The sequence below is a fragment of the Corvus kubaryi genome, unplaced genomic scaffold (genome assembly GCF_017639235.1).
Source record: "Corvus kubaryi isolate FWS band 111438036 unplaced genomic scaffold, C.kubaryi_AGA036_p1.0 split1-131, whole genome shotgun sequence".
In the NCBI taxonomy this organism is placed as follows: domain Eukaryota; kingdom Metazoa; phylum Chordata; class Aves; order Passeriformes; family Corvidae; genus Corvus; species Corvus kubaryi.
In genome coordinates, this window is record NW_024582073.1 from 13,925,432 (window position 1) to 13,943,284 (window position 17,853).

Genomic DNA, 17,853 nt, shown 5'->3' on the forward strand with positions numbered 1-17,853 from the left:
TTTCCACTACTATAGGTTGTTGTGGAGGGAAGACAAGATGAGGCAGCAGAAAGGTATAGACCTCTACATCTCTCCCTTCTTTATTCATGGCTCAGAAACCTGTCTTCATCAGTACTTTAAAGTTAGTTCTGTATAATGTGAGTGAAAGAAGTAAAGTCTTTCACAGTTTCAGAAGTCTTCTTAAGGCTTCACCTAAAATCAAAAGAAACTGTTGAAGAAATGGAATCTAGAGAAGCTGAATTTGGCTAATTTACACACGTTGTTCTCTGTTGCATGGGTAAATGATATGAGCTTTATTGTCTGTTGAAGTAACTTGTCTTGGATTTCTGAGTGAATTCTGTGTTTGTTCTATGAATATTGAAAAGAAGTTGCCAAATGTAAAAATGAATTGCCTTTGCCCTTGCATAGATTTCTCCCCTTTCCTCGAAAAATACACGCTTGCAGGTACACGAAGGCAGTGCTCCATTGTTAGTTTTATCATCTTTCAACCATATGGTATGTTTTCTTCTATATGCCAAAGAAATGGTACCAAGTCCAGGTGTCATTCAACGTGTCCTCTTGGCTGGCTCTCCTTAAGCCTAGTAGAGCACTTTTGAAACTCAAATATTTCTCCTTCTGTCCACATTTAACCATGAGCTTTAATAAGGTCTTGCCAAGACCTTTGAAACTTGTAACAGTCTAAATTATACATTGTGTGGCTAAGCCAGGGAAATGAGTAATTGCTGGAGATTACTTCTGTGACATAGCTTGGTTGTTTCAGTTTAACAGAAGTATAATACAAGGCTTGCAGTAAGGAGCAAATCTATACTTAGCTCATTGTAATGCTCTTGGCATGGTCAAACAAGGCTGGTTTATTTTTGTGTCTAAAATTCTTTGTTTCAAGTTTCTTCCAATATCTCTGTCATGAATATAAAGGTTTTTGTCACGTTAAGTCATTTATATGACTGACAAATAAAATTCAGCATAGAATTGCAATCCCAGAGAAATGGTTTTAAAGGAAATAAATCTGAGCAGGAAGATTTAGTATAGGCATGGTAATAATGCCTTTCCTGCCACTACTGGGAGCCAGGTTTTAACTACAGACTGCTGAAATCCTGGTGTTACAGTTGTAAACACTGATTAGTGAAATTGAGTTCTTTCCAGGTGTTGAAATTACATGTGCTATTGCAGGAGTTGTTCCAATTCATCATAAAAAGGAACTTTATAAATAGAGGTGTTTCAGAGAGATTTGTGCAAATCATGTTCCTTTTAACTAACGCAGGCTTTATTGAAAGTCAACTTTCTTTAAAAAAAATTAAAAATTGCATCTGAGCAGTAGCCATAGATACTTCAGTTTAAATACAATTTCCTGCAAACATGGATTCTTTGTTTTCTTTCTTTTAAACAGTCATTTAGAAGTACTTCTCAAAACCATTGATTGAATGTGTTCTGAAGCTCCTTGGTTCATTCATTATATGAATGACTATTACACTGTTTGTTTAAGATGTAGGAAAAAAAAATCAGTCCACCAAAGCATAGATGAGGAGTCTTTTGCATTACTTGAATGGTTCTTGTCTTGAAAATAAAATTAGAAGCAGCTTAATTTTAGTCCTGTAATTGGCTACTTACAGGGTTCTTTTGCTATTACACTCTTCCCCCAAATTACTTATTTTCAGTCTTCAGGTTTGTCAGTAGTTTAAAAAATGCTTTAATCGCTTCCAAAACTGTGTGAAATTTACCTTGCTTTCTTCTGAAATTTTGGTCTCAAAGCATCAGAAATACAGAAGGTGTAGCAGTGACTTAGGCTTTGTGTTCATCAAGTAGGATGTTGTCAGTTTCTCGAGTTATTTTTCCTGTTTAAAAGTTCAAAGTTATTGCTAATTAAGAGCAATTGGAATTTGGAGTTACCTTCCTCAATAGTAATGTACAAAAGTTCTAGTTGATGGTTGCTTAATAGTCTAATACTGCAAATGGTTGTATGCATGCATAGCTATGTTCATGTTACTATTCACATTTATACATTTCTCTTAATAGTTCTCTTAAATGCAAAGCAGGACATGTAGAAATGGCAGTTGTTAGTGAACAAGGAGCAAGATTGCAGTAATGGCTATCAGATACTGTGTTGGGTTGATAGTGTATGAGTTGTAAAGATAAAATTAATGAAAACATCCTATGAGACTCAAGTGGTAGTAGAATCACTGGGTAAAAGAGATTGAAAAAGAGAGATGTCAGAATAGAGAAATGGGGGAGTTGAAAGAGAAGCACAGCAAGTAGAGAAACTAAACCTAAAATACCAAGAGAGAACTAGGAACAGTCACTTGATGAATTACAGTCAGTTGATGCATTGGCCTCAAATCCAGGGAGTATGTGTAAGCGTGGCTCAGAGATACTGACTCATGAGGCTTTACTAAGTCATGCTTAGAAGATCCAAAAATTCTTTTTTCATTTCTTTTCATACTCTTGAGATTTATGACAATGGATGACACACCGAGCTGTCCACAGGCAATGTCTTGAAAGGCTGCACCTTAGTCACTGTGATTCTAACTCTCTTAGAAAAGCTGACACTGGTAGGCTTTTCCTGTGTTGAGTCAATGTTTGTGTATTCATGAGACATTTTTAGGGTAAAAATGGAATAAATTTGCCTGTAGTATTTGCTCATTTTCAGATAGCATATATAGAAAAAGAGGAGATTGCATTTATTTTTTGGTTAGTGTTCAAGCGGATGGAATTTAATTGTAAGATTATAGACCAGACTACTTGCCCTGCTAATTTAGCAGGTTAATGTGAATGACTACTTTTGATGTGGATTATTGAGTGGGGAATGGAGTGGTTTGGTTTTAAACTCCAGCTTTCACCTCAATTTTTCCAGAATCTAGGTGATACCTAACAACACAAATCAGGTCATGTTTGAAGTTTTGTGCTAGTAGATATCCATGGTATAGCTCCATATGGGGACATGGACTTTGGCTGACGACCTCTTTACTGGCTGGAAATCTGCTCTAAACACTATTAAGGACTTTAATTGTATCATAATTATTTCTCAGCTGTGCCTTTTGGCTAGTTATATGCAAGTTTAAAACTATTATTTTGGCAGCTTTCTATAAATATTGTCAAAGTATTCTGAACTTAATTCTTCCCACCAGCCACGATACTGGAACTAGTGTAGATGTTTTCACTTTCTCTTGTTTGGGGTTTGTGTGCTTTTCTAGGAGTCTGTATGCACACGTGCTGTATGTATTTTCTACTGTGAAAGATAAAGGAACTCAGGTGACTTTTCTTGTTATCTCTCTAGTGAAGCATGAAGTCTGGGTACCACCAACAATAAAAGTAAAGATCGTTGGCAGATAAGGAGTAATTCAAGGGTTTCTTTTCAATCACTACTTACATTTCTCTCCACAGACACTGACTTCTGGCTGATATTTACTCCTTTTCTAGGCAAATCTTGCTCAACTGCTGAGTGAGGCTCAAGATCGAAATAAACATCTTGGAGAAGAGATTGGAGAGCTCCAACAGAGACTGGGAGAAGTACAAGGGGACAATAAGGTATTACAGACTGCCAGTAAATTGCATGGAATATGTAAACTGGGCTAGAGTTTTGCATTACTTCTTAAGAAAACAACTAAAATAATGGCTTAAAGAACTTCTAGAATACTTTAATTGCAATAAATGCTTAGAACAGTAGAACTACAGAAGCTGTAAAGGATACCAGTAAGTGCAGCTTATTATATATTTTTGTATGCTGCTTTTGCTCTGATGTCCTTAACTATCTATTTTGTATTTAGCCTTGCTTTAATGCTCTCAGACTTTCTATGTTCCTTTCTTTTTTAAAAAAACCCCATATTTTATTAGTGGTATTTCCTCTTACAAATAAGTACAGATAAGCATGTCTTCTTCATGTGATACTTTTTAGGTTTTTGCACTGAAAAGCAAAACTTTAGTAGATGTCGGAGGAGCATAATTTTTCCTTAAAAAATATGGAGTAGTTGATCAGAAATGTGTATAGTGAGCTTTGTATTAAACCCTCATCCCATTACCCTTACATAACCAATTTATTTCATTGCTAAATTTAGCAAGTTATATGGAACATTGCTCAAAATCTGCCATTTGGTATTAATCAAACTCCTGTTGTCTCCATTAATTGAAATATTTAAACTCAAGCCAAATGTGTGTAACATTCACAGCTGGAGCTTTATGCAAAAGTACATTCAGAGATCAAACTAGTGAGAGGTTGAATTGAAGAGTCGAGGTGGTTAACAAAGTAAAAAATTGAAACAATTAATGATAACTTCCCTCCCTCAACTGCAGTTTTGAAATGATGGGATTTTAAAATGTGAATAAAAATGACATGGCTTTTAATTATTCGGATGGGGTTTGTTTCTTTCAATTTAAGTTTATTTTATTTATTTTCTTTTAAACATAAGTATATTGTGATAATGCAGGTTTTTTCACAGTTTGTCACAAAGACCTCCCTTGAAGGTGTTTAGAGAGCTGGGAAAGGGTCAAGTGAAACCTGAATTTGTAGTATTCATAGCATTCAGCATAACTTGCTCAAGTCTTCAAAGATCAGGTTTCCCACTGTTCATTTTCATTTGCATGTTTCTGTTTGAGCTATATTACAGTGTAGAAGTCAGTGCCTTGCAGTTCTCCAGTACCAATATTATGCCATACAGCCTTTTCCAAGCCAGTCCTGAACAGATAGCAAGGGTTTGTAAGTACAAACAGAAAACAAGGGTAGTAAAACTACAACATATTTAAATATCAAGGTCATGTACCTATTCTAATTGCTTATGACAATATATGGTCTTGGTAACACAGAGCCTACTTCTTTGTGCTTGAATTGGCACTGTTCAGGTTCACCTTTGTGGGTTAACTTGGTATTAACTGGTCATCTTCGTGACACCTCAGCATGAATTTAAATATGTGCTCCTCAAAATGAATGGAAAAGTACAAAAGGAGTTATTCTGCCCAGTGTGCCTCTCTCTGAAAGGTGCAAAATAGTGCATCACTAAATAAAAAGTGGGAGGAAAGAGCTGCATCAGACATGGATTAATTTAGACTAGGATTTTCATTTTTGGAACACATTCTTCACTTTCCTAGTAAATGAGAAATAGAGCTTATTTTAGAGTCAGGTTGCTGGTTTTCAAAGTGCCTAAAAAAGCATTGCCATCTCTCTGAGGGATTTAGCACTCTCTTCCTGTGTCAGATTTCTCTCCCTACAAGCTTCAGTGATAAAATTCTAGGCTTGTTCACAAAGCCATTCTCTTCTGCTCATCAGTTCTCCTGTACTGGCAGCTGGGCTACCTCAGGCACTGGAGTCCAGACAATGCATGGTATATACAAAACAAAAAACTGTAATAATTTGCTTGTTCTTACATTTTTTCCCTGCATTCTTCTCACTGCTTTTTCCAAAGTGAGGGAGGGCATCCTGCCCAGCTGGTCTACGTCAGCCTTACTTCTGGCAAGAGATGAACAAACAGCTGCTTTTGCAGCAAATGAAGCTGCTTATGGATGAACAATTCTGCCTGTGTCTGAGCAGGGGTGACTCATGCAGGCTTTGTCACTGAGTGGCAAGAGCTTTGCAGGACTAAAAAAGAAAAAAAAATCTCTTTAAATATCACACATTAGCTCTATTGATAAAGAAGTGTTTTGATGGCTTGACTTGTTTTTCACCATTTTAATGTTTGCTACAAGTAGGATAAAGTCACTTGGATTAGCAAGAAGACCTTGAACTGGAGATGTTTTACTTGTTGAAATCATGTTAAACATATCATCAGTTAGGCAATAACAAATTACTTGCATTTGGTTTAACTGGAATAATCTTTTCCTCTCATTTCAAGTAGAATTTTGTTGGCACAAATAATAAAACTTCTTCATACAGTCTCTGGAAGGATTTGTTGCTGCAGTTTGAAAAATACAGCAGTAGTTAGACTGCAGCATTCCAGCAACAGATATCTAAGGCTATTTATTTTTATGATTGATCACAGTCTCACAAGTTCTGATACATGAAAACTCTTCTATGTTTATGGTAGTTACTTGTAAATCTTTTTCCTTCCTAATGTTTTGGCAGCAATGCTTGGAAACAATTACTAAAACATAGAAGAATATAGTTAAGAAATCTAATTCTCTCATGTAAAAGGGTAAAAATGGAAAGCTTAAGACAAACTGGAGACTTCTGCAAGACAAGATGACTCAGTTGCCTTCACCTGAACCCCTACCCACGCAAAGAATTGCTTTTGGAAGCTGCCAAGAGAAGTGCTGAGCGAGAGGAAGGTGCATGGGGAACAATGGCTGCTGTGTTACTGTCGGTTCCTTATTGCCAGGCAGACACTCATTCATGCAGCAACAGGGAGAAGTGTTAAATGTGGCATGTGTGTTTTGGCAGAGCTGGGACTTCAGGTAGCATATTTGCATAGTTCTGGTCCACATTTTAAGATTTTGTAGATAATATGTGAAGGCAGTTGCTGTGACTGTGGCTGAATATGATGGTTTCTGCCTTCCATGAAGAATTGGTTGTGCTTGTTTCCCTTTTCCTTCTGTGTGTTTTATTGATAATCAGGAGTGTCCAGCTTTGGTGCAGGCATTGTCTATGAACTCCTAGCCTGCACAGCAGCTATCCCAGTGATGCTGTTTTTAGGCATTGTGGGGCTGATACACTGTTGCTACTTTGTAAATAATTATCTTAGCTGAAAGTGATACAGGAAAAAGCTGTGATATTAAAATAAAAAGACAGTGCTTGCAGCACTGGATTGTTTTGGTTAACAATTTATGGGTTCTTGACAAACAGGAGTTTTCTCTGGTGAGGTGCCATTAGTTTAAATCCATTCAGCTGTGAATGCTGTCCACAGAATTCTGAGGAGTAGTGTTAACCTATTCTCTAGATGCAAAATGAATTTGAGTGGTCTTTTCCTTAGTGATTTCTGAATGACAGAAACAAAAATACAGCATCTAGAGGGCAAGTGTATAAAGTTTATAACAAAGCACTAATATGTAAGATAAACCCTTAAACCTCTGGCATAACAATGTCTCTTTGGGTCACAGCATTTTCAGGGAAGAATTTTGTAGCAGGTGGTGCTGCCTCATGAGACATTCACAATGCAGAATTAAACGACTTGGCCTGTTCTGCCCTGTCAACTCTCTGATTGGCCAACTGTCTGGAAGAAGCACTCTGTTGTTTTATGGATTGGTATTTTACTGTATTTTGTGTATGTTAATAATGCTGCTTTTACTGGATGAATTTGGATTTCTGAAGCATTCTTTTCATAAGACTCTTCAGGGTTTTGGGGGGTTTTTTTCCTCAAAATTAGTAGTAAATAAAGAGTTCTCCTTTTATTGACAGACTGTTTGACCTTGCAAGTTATAATTGCTTGCAGTTATATCTTATGCCTCACCCCCTCCTGGGCTGGAGGAGAGTTGGTCATAGTGCACAGGTGACAGCTTTGGTCCCGTTCCCAGCCTTGTGCCAAGTGTTATGCAGAAGTTTTGCTCTGCTGCAGGCATTGGAAGCATTAATAAAGTGTGATGCCTCTTTCCATTTCCAGTTTTTTTTGAACAAGATTGACACCTCAAAATGTTATTACATTTGTTTTGTGTGGTCTTTGTCACTAGAGAGAGATCCTAGAAATTAAATTAATCTGAGTTAAATGACATGACCACCTTTTGTTCATCAGCACTTTAGCATTTAAAAAAAATCCAATAGCTATGAAGCCATTCTAGGATTTGCTAGTTGCCTTTTTGACTTACTTGTTTTGATAAAGAAATTAATAGGAGTTATATCTCTTAGTTTCCACTCAGCCTTACTAACTGTGCAGTGGTTTGCACTTTCCCTGTGGGGATAGGGAAATGTAGTTTGCCAAAACCAGTTGCTTTTGCAGCCACAGCTTCCCCTGAACAAGTGAACTTCTTATCAGCACACATTGTACTAGCTTCAGTGACTTGCACTGAACTGGAGCTGAAATAAGTGGGGAGGATGATTTTGGTAGTCTGTCTTGCATCAGCAGGATTTTAACTGGCACATTGTAGCTATGGTGACAGGCATCCCATAAATACCAAAGATAGATTTTAATGTACAATCTTCTACTTCAGAAGATTGATTTTTTTTTTTTTTTCCTAACTCTGCAGTATAATAATGTACATTAATTCCTTGGTGCAGTCAAAGATACAGGAAAGTCAGGCTGGTTATTGTGGTGGGTTTCCCTGGTCTGTGGAGCTCCTAAAGATGAGGCCCAGTTGTACTGAGTATAAACAACTGTAAATGCTGAATGCATTATAGATTGGTACTTAATACTCCATGGTCCTTGAAAGGTTGTTGCTTTTTGCTTTGGATATTGAATGTCAATGTGTATTAATTCAAGTCAGACTGTTTTCAGCAATCACAAGCTCAGGAGTTCTTTAGGTGCTTGAGCATTTTGGCTGAGTATTTCTGTTGTTGGCCCATTTCTTTGGTTTTGACATGAATTAGCTTTTGTGAGTAGACTGAAAAAATAATACATAAGCAAATGTATTAGCAGCTGTTAATACAAATTCTGCACTGATGTAGCATGGGGGGGTTTTATGTAGTGTCACTAAAATTAAGCTGGACAAGCCACTTCATTCCTTTTTATTAACTAGGAAGAGTTCTCTGCTGCAGAGAATTTTAATATTTACATATTGACAAAAAGGTTTTCTGATAATTCTCTAGTTTTAGTCTGAGTGGAATTAGTTCCTGTCACTCCTAAAAAACATTGACCATGTCTGTCGTCTTGATCTTTCATCATTTGTATGCTCTGGTGACTGTTGTTGCAGGGTCTGATTCAATTCCTGTGGATGCTTTGACTGTTCAACTGGATTTTTTCACTTAGAACAGGATTGAACCCTCAGCTCAGAAGACTCCCTCTGGTTTAAATAATACCAGCTGGTATTATTTAATAATAATAAATATTATTATTAAATAATAATGGCCTGGAAGAGCTGAAATCTATGACAGCTTTACTCTTTCTAATACAGATGTACTCTGCTGCTACAGCCTATGTTCTCTTGCTTATTGAATTCTGTTTTTGTCATGGCAGCTCCTTCGAATGACCATAGCAAAGCAAAGACTGGGAGATGATGAAGTTGGGGCTCGCCACTTTGCAGCACATGAACGGGAGGACCTTGTTCAACAGTTGGAGAAGGCTCGAGAACAGGTAATAATTAAATGGGCATATAGTGTCATGTTTTACAGAGCTATTGTAGTAGTAAGTAAATAACTTCAGTTCTGTTTGAAGGGCTGGTAGCTGATTGACGTTGGAAGTAGTGATTAGAATGAATTCTTAATCTCAGGAATTTCTCCTCTAGATTATTGATTCTCCTTTTCTTTTTAATGTCCAGCAACAACTTGTGACAATTGAATATTATCAGTGAATGTCAATGAAAGGTACTCTTTAGTGAAGGCTGTTACAAGTATTCAACATGGTGTACAGTGGCTGATGTACCTCCTAAAGATACCCTCTGAATCAAATTTTCTGTAGAAGCATTGTTAGTGTCCTCTTCCTCCTGCCTCCAAGCTATTTCTTCTCCTCTTCTGAAAAATTCTCACATCAGACCTATTTCCCCTTCCTCAAGTCTGTTATGAGTGCTCTTTACCATGACGCATCAGACTTTGTCCCTAATACTGATACATAAACTTCTGGACAGTTTTGCGGGTCTGTGTTCTCAGTTTTTCCCACACTGATTCCTACCCGTGTCAGTTCCAACCTGAATGAACCATTCTGTGATACAGGAGAGGTGTGTATTTCTGGTTTTTCAGTCTTCCTTCAATTGCAGCACCACTGTACTTTACCAGAAAGGCTGTTGGAGTTCTTCCAGTGTGATCCTCTCTGCTAACTCTGTTCCCAAGCTTGTGTTCTTTCTGTTCATCACCTGGCCTCTTTTAAATGGTGGTCTGTTGCCCTTCCTGCCTTATCCATGTTTTCTGGGGTGTGTGTGGAGTCTGTCACTGCAGACTTTTCTCAAACTCAGTTTGACCTCCTTGGAAGTTTGAAGCTCTTTGTCCTTGAGTATCTTTCACACTGGACTTCTTCACTCTTTTGCTTAATAGCAAAGCTCATCCTGTTGCTTCTGTGTTGGCTTATTTTGCACTTTTTCAGTTCTTATTCTGTGGAACTTCATTACTCAAGTCCCATGATTAATATCAATTCCCACTTACAGGCTTTTTGAGAAGTTCTTATTCAGTTGACTTAATTCTTGGAGTCCTAGAAATTATATGATAAAACCACCTTAATATGTTTGCAGCAGAATTACAGTAGGTTTCTTTTGCTGTTACATTTTAGTTGTTTTCTAGAAATTTTGTCAAACAAATCTAACTGGTAAAGTTACTTAACTCCAAATTAATGAAATATTACCAAAATTGAGTAAAAATACCTGCGGTTATGAGCTTTGAAAAGACTTCTAACTGTCCAAAATCAATACTGTTCAAACATGTGCATGTTACTGTTTTCAGGCTGGATGCTATGGTAGCTCTTGTTTAAACTTGTACTGATACAACTCTCTTCTCAGATTGAGACTCTGAGATATGATCTTCAGGCTGCACTGGATGAGTTACAGGATGTGAAAGAGGAACGCTCTGTTTACCAAGATAAGTCTGACAGACTAAACCAAGAGTTGAATCATGTCTTAGGAGGGCATGAAAACCGTATCATCGACATAGATGCTCTGTGTATGGAGAACAGGTGAGTGCATTACTGTTTCCCTAAAAAAACCCAGTGTGGTGTTGTAATAGGAGTATCGGGAAGTCTGTCACAACAAAACTTCAAAGGAAATATATCCAAGAATAAAAGCTAAGAGATTTCGGTAATTTGTTTTGTCTGTTTTGTTTATACTGTAACTAAGCATTAAATAATATTGGGAAAGCTAGGGTGCAGGAAATTACCAGTGTTGTATTTGGCTACATGTCAGTGATGTTCCCAAATCAAGATAAACAAGGAGAAGGAAGAGAAGTGAAGACCTTTTTATTCCCATCACTGTATGGCACCAGAAGCAGGAATATTAAAAATTTGTGTATTCAGAAACTCCCAGAGAGCTGTCTTGGACTAATCTCGAATTGGAAACAGGGACTTTGAGTATCCTGAGTTAACAGTTTCAGACATAATTTTCTCCACAGGGAGAGGTTGTCAGCATGGCGTGATTTGCCAACAAAAGTTGCTGGTGAAATCACCCATGTGGATATTCTTGCTGGTTTCTTGGAAAAAGAATGTGTTTTATGGTCTCCACTAAGGATGACAGAGAGGAGTCACTGATAGGGCCATAGCAGGTATCTCCCTTAATGTCAACAATTACCTTCAAGTGAAATAAAACTTGAAAGACACTATCCATTTACAAAAACTTATGCTTCAGGCAAGAAAGTGTAATACCAAAGGCATTACTTCTTCCCAGCAGCTTCAGGGTTTTTTTGTGTTTTGTGGGCCTTCAGAGTTCTGTATCAATTTAAGCCCCTGCTCCCCGACAGTGATGTGAATTTTTCCTGTGAAATAATTAAATTGTCACAAACCCTAATACAGCTGCAGTTGTACTACATGAAAAAGGATATTTTATAAACCCTTTATACATAAAAAAGGTATTTTCCTATTTGGAAATAACTGCCTCATTCAAGTGCATAAACTCTATTAGGAAGAACTGTACTGTTTCATTTAACTGTATATCATTTTTCAACTATACTGTTAAATTTTCTACTTTGTGATTGCTAATGAGAAGTGCCAAGTAAGTGATGGATATTGCAATGCAAAAGTTCTGCATAGTTGAGTCTTGTGTTGACATATATACAAATCTTCATGTGTCCATCTCACAGACCTTCAAGTACAGAGGACACGCGTAAATGCTTCCTATTTCCTCTAGACATAAATATATCCTTTTAGCTTTCTTCCCCAGAAACCAGACGACCAATACAAAATAGTTGTGCAGCATGCTTGACAAATCTAACAGGAGGGCAGCCTCCTGTTCTGATGCAATTTGTTTCCCTACTTAAAGTTTTATGGGGTCAAGAGCAGTAAAATTTTGTTATTTCATCCCTCACAGAGCTGCAGAGGGAAAAGAACTCTCAGTAGTTCAAAGAGAGGACATGCCAAATAGTAAAGAAGACCGCTTGAAGCAGTACTTGAAGGTAACATGAAGTAAAGGATTACATTTCTTTTTCAGGTATCTTCAAGAGAGATTAAAACAACTTCAAGAGGAAGTCAACCTTCTGAAGTCTAGTATTACTAAATATAAGGTAAGATCCTCTCAGTGTATCATCTAAAGTGTGCTTCTTTGTTCATGAAAGTTACTGTTCATTTTCATGTTAAATGTGTTTAAAGAACAAATTTTTTCTTTCAAGAAAAATCCACCATTGACATTCTGACAATATTAGATTGTTTACATGTTGCATGCCCATTTTTCCTAGGCTTCTTAGCTGAGGGATACCTGTTAAGAGTATTTTGAAAAATTAATGAAATACCTTTCTTAAGTTCTATGGGGGAACCATCATCCTGATGGGGGGCAGGTGATCAGCCTTCCAGACAGCTTTTAGGTGAAAAGTAGCAGATCGTGCAGTGGTGAATGACTGCAGCTGTGTTGCCGTCACAAAAAGATCTTGTCTCCCTGTTCTCTGGAGGCTGTGCTATTTCTTCATGTAGCTTAATGATCACTAAGCTTTCATTGTTCCTCCATTCCTGAGTTAAGGTATTCCTGAGTTATGTTTTACATGAAACCTTCAGGACTGATATTTGCCCTCCCCAGAAACGGTGCACTCTTATTTCTTTCTGCAAGTGGTTTTGGGAAGTGGGAGGGGAGGGCTGCTTGTCAGACCATGAGGAGAGTAATCTTAGGATTGTCAATAGGACTTCTTCATTTAGGTCGCTATAAAGTAGTCACAGCACTGATTGTTTTTTGTGCATGAGCAAAGCTCGTCAAAGTACCAACTTCATTTCAGTGTCTGTTCCTGCTTGCAACTTGGGTCTCTTGGAGTGTGAGTTAGTTTAGCGGTGAGAACTGAGCATCTTGGTGGTCCGGTGGGTTTCACAGAACTGTAATTGAAAGAGCTGAACTTCTGTAGCAGGATCATTCTGCATCTAATTCCTGAAAGTCAGTATTTGTTACTAAAAGGGCTGCTAGAAACTCTGATAGAGGAGTTGGAACTTTCCCTCTGAAACCTGTCCAAAGAAATGCTGGGAAAAGTTTGTTTCCAACAGATGTTGTCTACAGGATACTGCAGTATCTTTACTGGCAGTCAGAAGATTATTAAAAAATAGGCAAGTCTTAAATATGCTTTTGGGGTAGTGGGTGGGAGTAAAGTGATTGCAATGAGACAGATGAGTCTTTGTAACATTGCAAAGACTTTAGGCTGGAGAATAATAATCTAGGAGAGTTACACCCTGTAGTTTACTATGGGTGTAAGGTCCAGGCCCTGCAGAGTTGCTCTGCAGATTCTTCTCCTAATGTTCCAGATTCTTTCCTCCTAATGACAGGATTTGTTGGCTACTGTTTTTCTAAATAAGATATTTGTTGTTTCCCTAGAATGCACTAGAGAGACGAAAAAATTCAAAGACTCATAGTAGATCCAGTAGCAGTGCTCTGACTGGAGTCCTTTCTGCAAAGCAAGGTATTGCATAAATGCAGCATGGTGTTGCATATCTCATTTAATTCTTTTCATCTAACATCTTAATTTCAGTAACCCTTTCCTTACCAGCCAAACCAAAAGCTCTCTTCTCTTTCCCTGTTCATTATTATATACTAATTCTGTCCTCTTCTCAGTTGACTTGACAATATAAAAGTTGCCTCTGGATTACTGCTTCTTCTTTTGTTAATTCCTTTGCCATTCATTCTCTCCCCCATTAGTTTTATCAAATATTTCCTTACTCTCTAGACCCTGACAAATCACTTCTTTATTCATCTCTTTGCTCTGCTAACAATGGCAGTCACAATTCACATTCCAATGAAAAATAGACTGGGTGGTAGAGGAGGGGCACTAGGTTTTCTGCTACTGTTCTTGGAAGCTTTTACATTCAGATGTTTTACAAGAAATCTTTGTGTCCCATGTTTCTTCATGGGTAGCAAAATGGAATAATCTCTTTTCCCCATTTCAAAGAAAATACCAAGATTAGGAAAGAAAGGGAATGATAAAATTCTTTGAAGCAAGCAGTATACCTTGCCACCCTACTGTTTAAATGTAGGTATATTCATACATGCACATGAGATCAGTAGTAAGTGTCATGGTAAGTTGAAATTAATTTTTCTGGTTTTGATTTCTCTTTTACCCTCTTCTCCATGTGCTTGCATACATGTACATATCTATCTATATATATTTAAAGAAGCAGAGCCAGGTTCTAGTTACAAATTTTAATGATACTAGTGAACTTCCTAATTTGGCTGAAAGGTACAGACTCTAAGTTGCAGAGGAAGAGTTCGCGGGTGACTGTATTTTCACATCAGTCTTAAATAACCTGAAGGATATAATGGTTCTAAAAATCAATATAAAATATTCCTTGGAGGCTTTGGTTTTAATGACCAGTTTTTACCAAATTTTAGGCCTGTAGAAGAATGATTTTGTATCCTTCTGAGCACAAAGAATTTTCCAAAAGAAGAATCAAGTTAATATAAGATGCATCTGCCTAGACTTGTTCTGGCTATTACTGTGGAATAACAATCAGCTTGGAAAGCCTCCATCTTTATGCCAGCTAGAGATTACAGTTCTGGTCTTTTGGATTTGTTTGTTAATTGAAGAAAAAATATATGTATTCATTTAAGTAACTGGAATATTTCCTTAATGCTAAGTGTTTGTGTTGCATCTCTGTGCATGAGAAGCCAGAACTCATTTGTGTTTTTAACATTATAGTCCAAGAGTTGTTGTCGGAGGATCATGGATGTAGCCTACCAGCCACACCACAGTCCATTTCAGATCTCAAATCACTGGCCACTGCATTACTGGAAACCATCCATGAAAAAAACATGGTCATACAACACCAAAGGCAAACCAACAAGTAGGTGGCATGACTTGTAAGTAAAATATCAAGCTATGGAAAAGCTAGTTGGAGAAAATTTAAGGGAAATGGAAAGGAAGATTCATTTTCACAGAAAATTCATTGTCATGGTTAAGTGGTGGATTCTTTAGCTTTTAAGACCAGATATGTGATCTGAGAAAAATTACACTTTTATCTTAAATTCTGGGGTTGACAGAGACCTGTCTGCCTCTGCTAGGCAAGGATTGGTTTGCTGCTCAGGTTTAAGACAAACTCTAATAACACAGAGTGACTTCTAGCAGGAAATCTGTAGGGACAGCTAAAGAAAAGCTGCTGGGAGGAAGGACACCCTTGAACTGGAGAGAATTGTGTGTCAGTGTAGGAATATTCTAATGAACACTCGTGGGGTTAGTGTTGCTCCTAGGAAAGAGTCTGAAAGGGTTAATGTAACATTTGACACACACTCAGTGGCCTGTGTCATACAGGTGATACCTGTTGTTTTTGTAGTTACTTTGGTAAAAGTTGAAGGAGATAAACACAGTTGGATTGCTACTGTGTAGTTTTTTTATAAAATCTGAACTGAACTTTAAAGGCGAATTTGTTTACTCTTAGCTGTTCTGCTTATCAGTAGAATTCTTTGTGGCTTGTACAGTTCCTATCATGGCAGAATATAAAAATTTTTGACACATTTTCTGACATTCTGATATTATTGTCCTTATACAGTATATAAAAATCAGAGCTAGGAAGTGTTCCTTGATTTTGTGCTCTGTTTCACCCCCTCTCTTTTTTTGTTGGTGGGTTTTTTGTTTTTTGGGTTTTTTAACACTGAGTCACTACTGGTAATCAGAGGTTATTCAGGCTTCTCAAAAACACATCAGGACCAGATGCCAGCAACAGCCAGACATCTTTCCTGAAAAGGTGTAGTACTGAAGTAAACCATATTACACTAGAATGGATGATTCATTTTGAAAATTGATAACTGAGATACTGGGCAGACACCATTGCATAATTCTTAGTGATGTAGCAACAGACGCGGAGCAGCAGTTTATAGCCACTCTTAATACTCTTGAGACAACGAATGCCTAATCAGCTAAAGGGAGAATAAAGTGGTGAAAATGTAGCCCAGATCTAACCTGATGGCAGCTCAGTCAGTTCTTGTCCTATGGTGCAAGAGGAGTTGCTGCACAGAGCAGTGGTAAGGAATGGCTAACACCTGCTTACTTCCTTCTTATTGCTAATGTAACATCAGAAGGAAAACATCCAGAGAAAAACTTGTTGTTCCAGGTGTAACCAATCTTTGCCGTTTACATCCTGATGCTGTATCACTACCCAGTGTTTTATTTTGCATAATCTTTCTTTTTTTGCAAATTTCTTTCTTAATTTTGTATTTCTCTTTGGTGATATGCAGTCTCTTGCAGCTCTCAAATATCATTGCAATGATTGCTTCATTTTCTGATACTACACTTTCTGCTTTCAACTACAGAGTATGGTTGTCTTGAGATAACCCACACGTTAGCAGATTCTTATCTGATGGCATCTGCATGCCCAACTGGTCACATACAGCCATCAGAGTAGAGATTAAATATATGCAAAAACTACTATTCTTTGGCCAACAGAAGATCAGGTTTTAGAGGGAAATGACAGTCCATACCAGTCCAAGGTCAGGAGTGTTCTCAGAACTGTAGAGGTGTGTTGCTGTGACCCAGCCCACTGTGGGGCTGGGTCAGCGTGATGCCAATCAATCCCAGCCCATCCCCTGGATCGAAGAGGCAGACTCAGAGGGTGGGTCGAGGGGCGGCTCAGAAGCCTAAGCTGCACCCCCTGGGCGGGTACAAGCCGCCTCCCCCTGTTCGGGAAAATTCTGGGTTACTCGGTTGTTCACTGGTTCTTTGTTGTACCACTTCTCGGTTTCCCCCCGTGGTTCTTGCTAAATTGTATCCTCCCCCTGGCTTGTAACTCATTGGTTGTTTTCCCCTTTCACCGCGGTTTTCAAATTCCCTATAAAACTGAGGACAAGCCTCGGGGAAGCATCCCATCGCATTCCATCCCTTCCCGAGCTTGTTTGGGTTGCGAAACTTCTACTCTATTCCTTTGTCTCCGAGCTAACGTGAGCCGATCCCATCGGCTCCTGCCGTGTTCCCTCTGCAATGAAGCCAGCTAGCGAGCTCAGCCAGCAGCTCTTTTCCTGATGCCGAAGTCGCTTCAGCGACGCACAGAAGTAACGCAGCTGGACTCGCTCTGACCTGGGGCGCGCCAGAGCTTGTGCCTCGAGCTCAAGTACTGTGTTAGGTTGGCGCTGAGGTGTATACAGTTCAGGATGGTTCAGGGGGAAAAGAAAAGAAAGATAAATCCTGATCAAGTTGAGTGAAGAGCCTCAAAAACATTCCTATGTAGTATTCTCATTCTTTTTGTCACTTTTGGCTTTAGGTGAATTAAAGAAGCTGTTAAGGAGCTAGGAGGAATGGGAACCACTACAAGTGGAACACTAAGACATAAAAATTTAAAGTGAAAAAGGGAAATGCAGGTAGGACATCAAGGGAAAACATCCTTTATTTGAGATGCAAATAAATAGGGGCACTTATTTGCCATGTAAAAGGTCTGCTGACTTGTGAAAATGGGGAAGAAACTGCCCACCTGTTGGAGATGGTTAAATGTGAGAGTATGGTCAGCACACAAGTTAAATGGACTGGTTCATAAACTGCTACTAGTAGATGATGCATTCTTTTGTTGAAGACATTTCTCCATTCAAAATAGGAAGTGGAGAAGGATGTGAGGCTAGAGAAAATTGTAGTGACAAAACGTTTTGCATAAATCACAAGGTAGAAGTCTTTCCCTGTGCAAAGAGCATGTTTGGAGGACACATTTCAGATTGTTGTTTGAAGAAAGCGAGATTTATTGGGTAAAAAAGATGAGATTTTGGGGTGATTGT

The 17,853-nt window shown here is 38.2% G+C and overlaps 1 protein-coding gene across 5 annotated transcripts in view; it reads left to right on the plus strand.

The window, feature by feature from the left end:
• Positions 1-17,853, plus strand: part of CCDC149 (coiled-coil domain containing 149) — a 52,390-nt gene that overhangs the window by 17,008 nt on the left and 17,529 nt on the right. For all 5 annotated transcript variants that reach the window (XM_042053075.1, XM_042053074.1, XM_042053076.1 and 2 more), the window contains exons 4-9: positions 3,415-3,522; positions 9,024-9,140; positions 10,492-10,664; positions 12,127-12,199; positions 13,483-13,567; positions 14,801-14,945. In XM_042053075.1, coding sequence (XP_041909009.1) covers positions 3,415-3,522; positions 9,024-9,140; positions 10,492-10,664; positions 12,127-12,199; positions 13,483-13,567; positions 14,801-14,945 — 701 coding nt within the window. The remainder of the gene's footprint in view (positions 1-3,414; positions 3,523-9,023; positions 9,141-10,491; positions 10,665-12,126; positions 12,200-13,482; positions 13,568-14,800; positions 14,946-17,853) is intronic.